Raw genomic sequence first — 11,623 nt, 5'->3', positions numbered from 1 at the left:
GATAGCGGGCCCGTGCCGTATCCGTCGGGAATGCCCAACGAGGTGCTGATGCAGTCGGTGCGCCGGATACTCAGCTCGGTTGACCTGATGCTTGTGACCAAGAAGCAGGTGCGCCAGCAGGTCGCCCAGGACTGCAACATGGACATGGACGAGCTCAATGCCCGCAAGTCGTTCATCAACGTCTGCATCGACGAGGTCCTCAACGAGCGCCTGTGAGTGCAGTGTCTCCGTTTCTCTTCCTGGTCTTTTTACCCTCTCTTCATTTCTTTCATCAAGAATTGCTTTGGAACTCATACACTGCGAGTTTGTTCACCAGGCTGAATGGTGCTCTGCCATTCTGTCACGCACAGGCTCTATTTATAGACGCGCCGCATGGCTCATCTGCCGCTGCTGCTGGGGCGGGAATTCAATCTATTTTTGCAGAGCGCCTATTTTTGTTCAGCTCTCTGGGAACAATGGCTCGTCTACGCACCGGCTGGCATGTTCCTGCCTTCTGGCTGACGGGAGCCCTGCCATTGTGAGCCAGCACCGCCGGGCTAGCCATGCAGAAGATACCTGTGACCGGCCCCGCTGTTCATCAAACACCCGAATCTATTTATGAAGCTCCTGCATGTCCTGGCTGCGAGAGCGCATTTTTTATTTTTGGGGAAAGGCAGTACAAGCAGCACGCTACTGGGGATTCGTCGGGCCAATAGTGTTGTTGTCGCAAAACAGATCGCCCCTTTGCAACACGGTATTCTCAGCGCTGCCAGTTCGCACTCAATCTTCTCTATTTTGTGCGCTGGACAGCTCTTCGTGCTTCCTCCTTCTCTTCCTCCCCAGTATACCTCACCGTCCTTTCTTTCTCCCAGTTCATCACATACCTTTTCCATCCCCTTTTCCATCTTTTCTACTAGCCTCGCTAGATCCCCTCTGCCCCGTGCGCCAAGCCTCGCACCTATTCTTCTGAGCCCCTCTCCTCACTTCTTGTAATCGATTTCTTGTTAGTACAATAGCCCTGTTTACCTAAACAGAAAAAGAACCCGAGGAACTGGGGTGCACTATCCTTTTTTCAATTAATCCACGAGGTTTTGCTGAATACTGCCGATGAACAGTCAGAGAAACGACGACTTGACGAAGCTCAAGAATGCGGATGATGTGACCAAGGAGGAGATCCTCGACGAGCTCATCAGCCGCTACGAGCAGCGGCCCCAGTCGCAGCCGTACACAGCCATCGGCGACCGCGTGCTGGTGGCCTTTAATCCGTTTGAGAGCCAGCCCATGCACTCGGACCAGACCGCATTGACATACATCGACGACTACAGAGACACCACTGTGGGCCGCGAGCCGCTGCCGCCGCACATCTTCAAGACTGCCGAGGAGGCGTACCTCCACATGCGCCGCACTGGTCTCAACCAGAGCATTGTCTTCATGTAAGTATACACACACACCCCATGGCAGCTAGGCGATGCATGCAAATGACGGGTGGAGACTGGACTCGTCGTTTCCCTGCTGCCCACAGTGGACCAAGGAAAAGAAGAGCAATCTCGCCCATGGTGTGCACGCTAAAAATAGTCGGCACTGTGAATAGCGTGCTTTTTTCGCTCAAAAGTTGGGCAGCGTTTATCCTGGCTGGTGAAAGAACCGGCCCCACTCAGATGTTTTTATTCTAGTCTGCACGGCTTTGCTGACAATCGTTTTTCTTTTGGACCACCGAAAAAAATCGCTGCATTTTTTCCGTGGGGGCCATTTTCTCCTACTGCCGTTATAGTGGTGCGGCGGGAAGTGGAAAGACAGAGCAGCGGCGACTGGCGATTCGCTTCTACTCGCTACTGCGCTCGCAGTCGAAAAAGGACACGCGGCTGTACAACCGGATCCAAAACGCGGACATTGTGCTCGAGGCGTTCTCGCACGCAAAGACGGTCTCGCACAACAACGCCTCGCGCGTGGGCACGTACTCGGAGCTGCAGTTCGACCAGCGCGGCCGCACCGTGGGTCTGAAGACGCTGACGTATCTGCTGGAGAAGGCGCGCGTGACGCATGTGCCGCAGGACGAGCGCAACTTCCATGCGTTCTACTACCTGGCCAACGGTGCTGCGCCCGAGGAGCGCGAGAAGTTCGGCCTGATGCACACGCAGTACGAGTACCTGAACCGCCCGGGCACCGTGCAGCGGATCCACGGATTCAGTGACGTCGAGCGGTTCCGTGAGCTGATCGGCGCCATGAGCGAGGTCGGGCTCGGCCACAAGTACCAGCACCATATCTTCTCGGTGCTGTCGGCGATCCTTGCCCTGGGCAACCTCCAGTTCACGTACCAAAAGGTCGACGAGATGAGCGCTGCTGAGGTGCGCAACACCGAGGTGCTGGAGCACGCCAGCCGGCTGCTGGGCTTCGGCAGCGACACCCTGCTCGGCCTGCTGACGGTCAAGACCAAGCAGGTTGGCAACGACAAGTACACGGTGTATCTGGATAGCGATGGCGCCGTGGCCCGTCGCGACGATCTGGCCCGGTCGCTGTACTCGCTGCTATTCAACTGGATGATCGAGTTCGTCAACTCGAAGGTGTGTAAGGAAGACGCCGACCGCCACAACTTCATCGGCCTGGTTGACTTCCCCGGCTGGTACACGGTTCGCAGCAGCACGTACGAGCAGATGGTCAACAACTACACCAGCGAGCGCCTGCAGCATTTCATGTTCCACCAGATCTTCGAGGCCGGCAATGCCGAGTACGAGGCCGAGGGAATCGTCGATGCTCTGCCGAGCGTCGAGTTCCCAGACCGCACCATGTGCCTGGATCTGTTCATGAAGGGCAAGACCGGACTGTTTGCGACCATGGACCGCCAGGCAGTCGAGTACCTGAGCCCCGAGAAGACCGGCAAGAAGGGCAAGAAGAGCGCCGGCCCGCGCGAATTCGATGCGACTGTATCGGACCGCCAGGCCAGCGTGCAGCTGCTCAGCGCCTTCAACAAGCTGCACAACTCGCGCACCGGCGACAGCAACCCGTACTTTTCGTCGGGCGAGAGCAAGAACGAGATGAACTCGTTCACGGTTGCGCATTTCTGGGGCAGCGTCAGCTACAACGTCGACGACTTTGTCGAGAAGAACCTGGATCAGCTCAGCGCCGACTTCGTCGCTGTGTTCCGCGGCGACGGCACCGGCGAGAATCCGGGCACCGGTAACGGGTTCGTCGCCGGCCTGTTCTCGAGCAAGACCCTGGCTACCGAGGTGCACCCGCGCAACGAGAAGGCCGTGGTCCAGGCGCAGGCGCCCTCAGTCCCCACCCGCGCTCCGTCGATGATGCGCTCGAAGAAGGGCGGCCACTCGCGTGTCGCCAAGGTCGCCTGCGTTGTGACGCAGTACCAGCGCGCCCTCAACGACCTAATTGCGACGCTCGACGACACGCTGCCATGGTTCGCTCTCTGCATCAAGCCTAACGAGCAGGGCCGCCCCCACTGGACCGATGCCCGTCGCGTGCAGGCCCAGACCGACTGCTTCAGCCTCGATGCCATCGTCAAGCGCAAGCGCGCAGAGTTCTCAGCCGTACTCGGCATCAGCGATTTCTGCCAGCGTTACGCCAGCGTGATCGAAGACTATGTCGCAACCGTCGACCCTGAGGACCCCCGTGCCCAGGTGCTGGCGCTCAAGCAGGCGCTGCAGCTGTCCGACTCGGACATGGCCATTGCTGAGAGCAAGGTGTTCCTGAATTACTCAGCCTGGCGCCGCATCGACGACCCGATCCGCGGTATCGAGCGCATGGAGATAGGCAACAAGCGCCGTGACCGCAAGGAGTCGCGTGCCATCAGCAGCACCTACGATGCTACTGCCGGCGATGGCTACCAGGACACGCTGGGCAGCCAGTCGGAGGCCAATCTGATGCTCAACGCGCAGCCGCTGGGCCAGCACAACGCTGCTGATATCGGCGGCCTTTCGGCACAGCAGGCGCGTGCTCTCAAGGGCCGCATGCTCGGCGGCGGTGGCAACGACACACGGTCGTACTACTCGGACGACGACGGCTACCAGGACATGGGCGTCAACGGCTCGGAGATCATGAGCGAGCGCGAGTTTGCGCCTGGCTACGATACCACCACCCCCGGGTCGGTTAGCCGCGCTGCCTCGCTGAAGCAGGGCGTGTCGGGAGCCGTCAATGAGGACGATGAGGACGAGCCCGAGCACCCAAAGACGCGCGCGCGCAAGTACTGGCTGTGCTGCGTGTGGGCAAACACGTTCTGGGTTCCGTCCCCGCTGCTAAAGTGCTGCGGACGCATTAAGCGCCGTGACCAGCGGCTGGCGTGGCGCGAGAAACTCACCCTATGTCTGATCATCTTCTGGAGCTGTATCTTTGTCGTGTTCTGGATCGTCGGCCTGGGGCTCATTCTGTGCCCGAAGCAGCACGTGTACTCGCTCTCGGAGCTGACCGAGCACCAGGAGACCAACGATGCGCTGATTGCGATTCGCGGCGAGGTCTTTGACGTCAAGAACCTCAACCACTTTAACATCAACGTCGACTACCTGAAGAAGGGCAACTTCCTGGGCCGGGACCAGACTGCGTTGTTCCCGCAGCAGCTCTCGTTTGTGTGCCCGTTCCCGGACCTGGATCCGCGCCTGTCCATGACTTACCGACCCAAGCTGTACACCCCCACATACTTCCATGACCACCGCTGGTGGCGCCATCCGACCGACAAGGGTTACAACTACTACCAGATGCGGCTGATGCGGCTGATGCGTGAAAAATACCACAAGGGCCATGTCGCGTTCGATCCTAAGGTGCTGTTGAAGGAGGCCCGGGACCATAGCGACATTTACCGCTGCATCATCCACCAGCAGGTGTTTGATTTGTCTGACTACATCAAGTCGCAGGGTGCGTCCTATATGGTTGTGCCCGTCGGTCAGCCAAACTCGACGAACACGATAGCTAAAAAGCTGTTCCTGGACGATGAGATATTTACCATGTTCGATCAGAACAGAGGCCAGGACATCACGGAGCAGTGGGATGCCCACTTTGCTGACAAGCCCGATGGCAAGGCTCTCCACAAGCGGTGCCTGCGCGGTGCCTTCTACATTGGCGATGTCGATTTGCGCAAGTCTGCACGCTGCTATGCCGCCAACTACCTGCTCTTGGCTGGTTCGATCGCTCTGGTTCTGCTCATTTTTGTGAAGTTCATCGCTGCGCTGCAGTTTGGCAGCCGCCGCGAGCCCGAGCCCGGAGACAACTTTATCGTGTGCAACGTTCCCTGCTACACGGAGGGCGAAGACTCGCTGAAGAACACCATTGATTCGCTGGCCCGCCTCAAGTACGACGACAAGCGCAAGCTGCTGTTCATCGTGTGCGACGGTATGATCATGGGCTCCGGCAACGACCGCCCGACTCCGCGCATCGTGCTGGATATCCTCGGCGTCGACCGCGACCAGGAGCCGGAGGCCCTCAGCTACATTGCCCTGGGCGAGGGATCCAAGGAGCACAACATGGCCAAGGTCTACTCGGGTCTGTACGAGATTGCTGGCCACGTCGTTCCCTACCTGGTCATCGTCAAGTGCGGTACTCCCAACGAGCGCAACCGCCCTGGCAACCGTGGTAAGCGCGACTCGCAGATCATGCTCATGCGCTTCTTCAACAAGGTGTTCTTTGATCTGCCCATGGTCCCGCTCGAGCTCGAGATGTACCACCAGGTCAAGAACGTCATTGGCGTCAACCCGGCCTTCTACGAGTACGTGCTCATGATTGATGCCGATACCGTGGTGTTCCCCGACTCGCTCAACCGTCTTGTGGGCGCCATGGCTCACGACCAGAAGATTCTCGGCATTTGCGGCGAGACCACGCTGGCCAACGCAAAGAGCTCGTGGATCACCATGATGCAGGTCTACGAGTACTTCATTTCGCACCATCTGACCAAGGCCTTCGAGTCGCTGTTCGGCTCAGTGTCGTGTCTGCCTGGATGCTTCTCGATGTACCGCATGCGCACGGCTGACAGCGCCCGCCCGCTGCTGATCTCGAACCAGATCATCGAGGAGTACTCGACGAACCGGGTCGAGACGCTGCACGAGAAGAACCTGCTGCATCTCGGTGAGGATCGCTATCTGACCACGCTGGTGCTGAAGCACTTCCCGTACTACAAAAACAAGTTTGTGCCTGATGCCAAGTGCATGACCAACGCGCCCGACCAGCTCAGCATTCTGCTGTCGCAGCGTCGTCGCTGGATTAACTCGACTGTGCACAACCTGTTTGAGCTTATCTTCCTCCCCCAGCTGTGCGGTTTCTGCTGCTTCTCGATGCGCTTCGTTGTCTTCATCGACCTGATCACCACCATTATCATGCCAGCGACGCTCGTGTATCTGGCGTACCTGATCTACCAGCTGACCAACCCCGACTCGACGACCTCGTACATTTCGCTGTACCTTCTGGCCGCCATCTACGGTATGCAGGCACTGATCTTCATCCTGAAGCGCCAGTGGCAGCATATCGGCTGGATGATCGTGTACATTATTGCCATCCCGCTGTTCTCGTTCCTCATTCCGATCTACGCGTTCTGGCATTTCGACGATTTTTCGTGGGGTAACACCCGTGTCGTGGTCGGCGAGTCCGGTCGCAAGCACATCTACACGGTGGACAACGAGAAGTTTGACACGACGACGATTCCGCAGCGCAAGTGGTCCGACTACGAGCAGGAGCTGCTGTGGGAGGCCCACTCTGCCAGCCACCACGACGGTGGGTCGCAGTATGGCGGTGCCATGTCTGACGCTGGCTCGAAGCTGGCCGCTGCACACAACGTGCGCTCGGGCTCGGCCATCGGCAACGTTCCCCAGTCGATGCTGGGCTACGCCAACACGCAGTCCATGTACAATGCCAACTCGGTGTACAACGACGGCGGCTACGGCTACAACCCGATGGGCGTCAATAACATGACTGTGAACCCGATGGCCAGCAACGGCATCGACTACCTGGGCTCGGTGTCTGGACGCGCATCGCCGATGATAATGCCGACATCCAGCGCCTACGAGATGGTGCCGATGGGCAGCGTTGGCCCGCAGTCCCGCGTCGGCAGCATGGTTATGCCGCAGGCTGTTGACCCGCGCCTGAGCCAGGTCAGCGGCAACCCGTTCGTGCAGCAGGACCCGCGCATGTCGGCGTACTCGGTCGGCTCAAACGTCGCTCCCAACCAGATGATGATGGGCGGCATGCAGCAGCCGATGATGCACCCGGCCACCATGATGGAGCAGCCGGTGCCAGTCAGCGCCAACATGGACCAGACTGGCATGCTGAACATGTTCCCAGCATCTGATCCCAGCGTGACTGCCGCATCGTCGCTGGCCCAGCAGAGTTGGCCGTCGGGCATCCCGGACGAGCAGATCTCGGGGTACGTTGCCGAGATCATTGCCACCGCCGACCTGATGACCATCACCAAGAAGCAGGTGCGCGAGCAGATCATGTCCCGCTTCGGCATCCAGGCTGAGGAGGCCAAGGCCCGCCGCGACTTCATCAACCAGTGCATTGGCCAAGAGCTGCAGAAGCGCAGCTAAATTGCGTGTTTGGCTGCTTCGCATAGACACAGGCGGCGTTTCCACATGCCGCAAATACTTTTCTGAAATTCCTACTACACTTTCGAACATTTTCACAATACCAATTCATTCTACGGATTGACAATGGCGAATGTGTGTGCGAGACGGGAATGTTTAGCCGAGGCTCTGCTCTTACATTTCGGTGCGGTTGGTGCCAGTTAGCGTTCGTGTGTCTAGTGGGACTTTTCATGGGCCAGCATATGTCTATGACCTTAGTCATCACCCGTTACACGATTGGTAAGCCCAAGGCCGGTGAGACCATCTTGGTCTCTTCGGCTTCGGGTGCTGTTGGCCAGATGGTTGTTCAGCTCACCAAGGCCCGGGGTCTGCGTGTTATTGGTGTTGCTGGTTCAGACAAGGTCGAGTTTGTCAAGAGCATTGGTGCCGATGCTGCCTTCAACTACAAGACTTCTCGCAACTTTGCCATGTCGATCAAGGAGGCTGCTCCCAAGGGCATTGACATCTACTTTGACAGCGTCGGTGGCGAGTTCCTGGACGCTGCTCTTGCCAATATCAACACTGGTGCGCGCATCATCTCGTGCGGTGTTCTTTCTCAGATGAACCTCAAGCCTGAGGAAAAGTACGGTGTGAAGAATATTGGCAATACCCTGGCTAAAACTGCCACTCTACAAGCTGTGCTTGTTTACAACCATTACAATACTCCAGTGGAGATCGAGTTTGTCGACGAGATCAGTGTGCTGTACAGAGAAGGCAGGATCCAGTATCGCGTTGACGAGACTGTTGGACTGGAAAGCGCTCCTCAGACAGTTCTGAACCTGTTTAATGGGAAGAGCTTCGGACGCAGTGTCGTCAAGGTCTAGCTCATCAGATTGCATTCCTCTTATCGCTGCACTGTCATGTTCAGTTTGGCATCTACATTTTTACTAGTTGAGGTACCAATAAAACCGTATACCATCGGAATATAAGCAACATACACGGTAGAGCTTAAACCAGCTAGCACATGGTGTAAGCCCTGAGCAGGACGGCTGCCTTGCCACCACTAAAGCTAATAAGCAATTAGTGTTTTTCACCTTGAAACTCTTGCTGAGAATATTGACATGTATAAGGGTAGTACAGTTTGGAGGCACTGATTCCGCTTGTCGTTGAAAAGAGAGAGAAGGGCAGAATTGGCTTGGCCTATGGTGCAGAACGCTAGTGCGCTCAGCCAAATGCAGATAGCATGGACCTTTACGCACTAGCCGGACGAAGAATGAAAAGCGCTTTGCTTGCACATCAGGATAATGGTACCATTGGCTGGCATTGGGGCACTTCAATCCTGCTGGCATGTGTGGAATTTCCTCAAGGATTTACATACCTCCGAGAAAAGTCTACACAAAAAAGTCGCTGCTGTCAATCTCTTCGTCTGCTATGACCGCTGGTTGGAACATAGCTCGCAGACTTGCTGCCCTAGAAAAGTCCTAGACTACAGGCCTCTCTGCTTTGCTCGCTTCATTTGTATCATTTATTACATTATTAGTTTTGCCCTCTCATTCCCTTTCATATCGCTGGCTTTTGGTCCACATACCGCAGCTTGATCAGCCATATAAAACCTAGGAGGAATACAGAATAAGGAGGTTCATAGGATGAGGCTGTACTATCGGCGCCTCGCACTCCTGGTGGTCTCCCAGATACTTGCGTTCTGGATTCTAATCAAGATTCTGGGCAGCCCAGGCGTGCAGACATTGCGCGCGGACAGTGGGCACATGGCTCTCCGACAATGGGTTCTATCCGTGCACAATACGCAAGCTCCCAATGATATTCGAGCACGGCGATGCGCACTACTTTGTTATCTGGGAGTCATCATGCCCGTCGGGGAATCCGGTAGTTGAATGGTGGGCGGATGATGCTAAGGCTCGAGGCGTGTAACTGTCGAGCTAGGTATAGGCGCATCGACGCCAACCACCACAGATACACAGCGATTTTCGGGCCAGTTGGCAATGCCGCGGATGTGTTCTACAAGGTCAGCAACTACCGCCAAGGCACACAGCAGTACAGGATCCATAGACCAGCTAAACATAGCCTGCACCGCGTCCTGGTGATGGCCGACAACCAGAACGAACCTGCAAACTTCCGCCGTGTACTGGGCAGAGTCCGCAAACTCTACGGCCCTGGGTGTCTATCCAGACATGACCTTGCATGCAGGCGATGTTATCCAGATACCCGAAAAGCTGGAAGACTGGCAGAACCAGTTTTTTGCGCCACTGGAAGACGTCGGTGGCCTGCAGCACCGTTCGCCGATAATATTCGTGCCAGGCAACCACGACCACGACAAAAGCCGGCGGACCAGACAACCACAACTATTACACAGACATGTACCATGGGCTGTTTGATTCCGAGGACCTGAGCAAGACATTGGTGGCCAACGGCACATACCACCAGTTCTACCACAGCGTGAGCGTGGGCACAGCACGCATCATTGTGCTGGACGCAGAATGCCCGTCCCCGGAGCAGAGTGTGTTTTTGAAGCGCGAGTTGCAGTCAGCGGTGTTCCAAGGCGCTGAATTCAAGATCATTGCGATCCATGTTCCGCCCTACGTCGAGTTCTGGATCCATATGCGTGGAACGACAAGGGTGAGAAGCACTGGGACGAGCACATCCGGACAGAGTATGACCCGCTATTCCGCAAACACGGTGTACACCTGGTCATCTCTGGCCACCAGCACAACTACCAGAGGTCGACGGTGCATCGGGGCCCTGGGTATGCACCAAACGATTCAATCACATATGCCATCGTTGGTGGTGCTGGTGGCGGCCTGGATCTGAAAAGGGTTGAGGACTACCAGATGTACAATGTCACGTACTTTGATCACCACTTCGTCAGCTTGGACATCGAGAATAAGCAGCTGCACTGGGTCGCACGCAACGTTGCTGGCGAGACTATCGACGAGTTTGTCTTCCAGCACTAGTGTATGAGCGCACACGACAATATCTTTCAATGTTGTGAAATGATTCATTTTATGAGAATAGTCGGGCGCACAGCGCAGGACGCTAGAGATATTACGTTGTAAAAACAGGCAGAGGCTCTTGCGAGAGTTTACCAGTAGCCGCCATAGTACGGGTAGCCGTAGCCGCCATAGCCACCGTAGCCGCCGTAGTACGGTAGCCGTATCCACGTACAGACCGCCGTAGCCACCGTACAGACCGCCGTAGCCACCATACATGCCACCATAGTACGGGTATGCCCACATTCCCTTGCCGCGAGTGCCCGAGGGGCCAGCAGCGCCATGCATGGCAGCAGCCTCAGGACCAGCGCCAGTGGCCTGTGGGCCAGCCATCGGAGAGCCCTGGGGACCAGCCATGGGGGAGCCCTGGGGAGAAGCGCCACCGCCCATCTGAGGAGTAGCAGAAACAACGGCCGATGAGGCGACGAGAAGAGAAGCAAGCGTAGCGAAAGTGTTCATTGTTGCTGTTGCTGTTGCTGTTGCTGTTGCTGTTGCTGTTGCTGTTGTTAGAAAATGTTGATGATGTTGCTGTTGAGATGACGGATAGTGCAGATACCATGGATTTTATACCACATTGCGACAAGCGAGACACTGCTGTGTTTGAATGGCAATAGTACTAGGCTCCTAGAAAAATCGACGCAAACAGGCAATTCCAGCTCTTCTACCGCGCAGCAGTAGCATCCAGGCAGAAAACAGAGGCAGAAAACAGAGGCAGAAAACAGAGGCAGAGAGCAGCAGGAAAACCCGCGCATATTCCAGGCAGTACATGTCCAATGTTTTCCCACTGACACTTCACGTATCAAAACCTCTCATGCAACAAACGACTGCCATATTATTAACTGCATTTACAACTCGGAGTACACGTTTACCGTCATGCCCACAAAGTACACGGCCATTGCTGCCAGGCCAACTGCACGAGTCATGCGGTACTGCTGGCGCGGCACGATGACGACATACACCAGAGTGTTGAACAGCAGGCACGCGGTGCTGACCATGATCGACTTTGACGAGATCTGTATCTCGACTGCATCGCCATTCGAGCCCCTATGTGACATGGCGCTGACGGCTGCTGTGCCGACGCCCAGCAAAATGTTGACCATGGGCCCACCAAAGCATGCGGCCAGAGCCATAGTCGGATAGCCCATGGTA

General features: G+C 56.4%; 2 protein-coding genes across 2 annotated transcripts; one reads left to right on the top strand and one right to left on the bottom strand.

Annotated features, from left to right (window-relative positions):
• Positions 1-8,980: 8,980 nt before the first annotated feature.
• DL89DRAFT_273260 (uncharacterized protein) lies at positions 8,981-10,456 on the top strand. The gene is made up of 5 exons (XM_040889051.1): positions 8,981-9,353; positions 9,384-9,561; positions 9,586-9,856; positions 9,878-10,016; positions 10,041-10,456. Exons 1-5 carry the CDS (start codon positions 9,116-9,118, stop codon positions 10,436-10,438), a joined length of 1,224 nt encoding a protein of 407 aa, XP_040738983.1. The 5' UTR covers positions 8,981-9,115; the 3' UTR covers positions 10,439-10,456.
• A 31-nt stretch (positions 10,457-10,487) lies between these two features.
• Positions 10,488-11,604, bottom strand: DL89DRAFT_298313 (uncharacterized protein; the record flags this gene model as incomplete). The annotated part of the gene is made up of 3 exons (XM_040890787.1): positions 10,488-10,520; positions 10,571-10,840; positions 11,344-11,604. 3 exons carry the CDS (start codon positions 11,602-11,604, stop codon positions 10,488-10,490), a joined length of 564 nt encoding a protein of 187 aa, XP_040738982.1.
• Between the last annotated feature and the right edge of the window lie 19 nt (positions 11,605-11,623).

This window comes from Linderina pennispora (assembly GCF_002104995.1).
Source record: "Linderina pennispora strain ATCC 12442 chromosome Unknown DL89scaffold_184, whole genome shotgun sequence".
NCBI lineage: Eukaryota > Fungi > Kickxellomycota > Kickxellomycetes > Kickxellales > Kickxellaceae > Linderina > Linderina pennispora.
Note: the sequence above shows the minus strand (reverse complement) of the source record. Positions and strands in the feature narration are given on the sequence as shown.

What these genes read in the sequence shown, in the direction of transcription:
- DL89DRAFT_273260 (XM_040889051.1), top strand. Translation starts at nt 9,116, where the DNA reads ATGAGGCTGTACTATCGGCGCCTCGCACTCCTGGTGGTCTCCCAGATA. An exon ending in CATGCCCGTCGGGGAATCCG is followed by an intron (nt 9,354 to 9,383) that starts GTAGTTGAATGG and finishes GATGATGCTAAG; the next exon opens with GCTCGAGGCGTGTAACTGTC. An exon ending in CTAAACATAGCCTGCACCGC is followed by an intron (nt 9,562 to 9,585) that starts GTCCTGGTGATG and finishes GCCGACAACCAG; the next exon opens with AACGAACCTGCAAACTTCCG.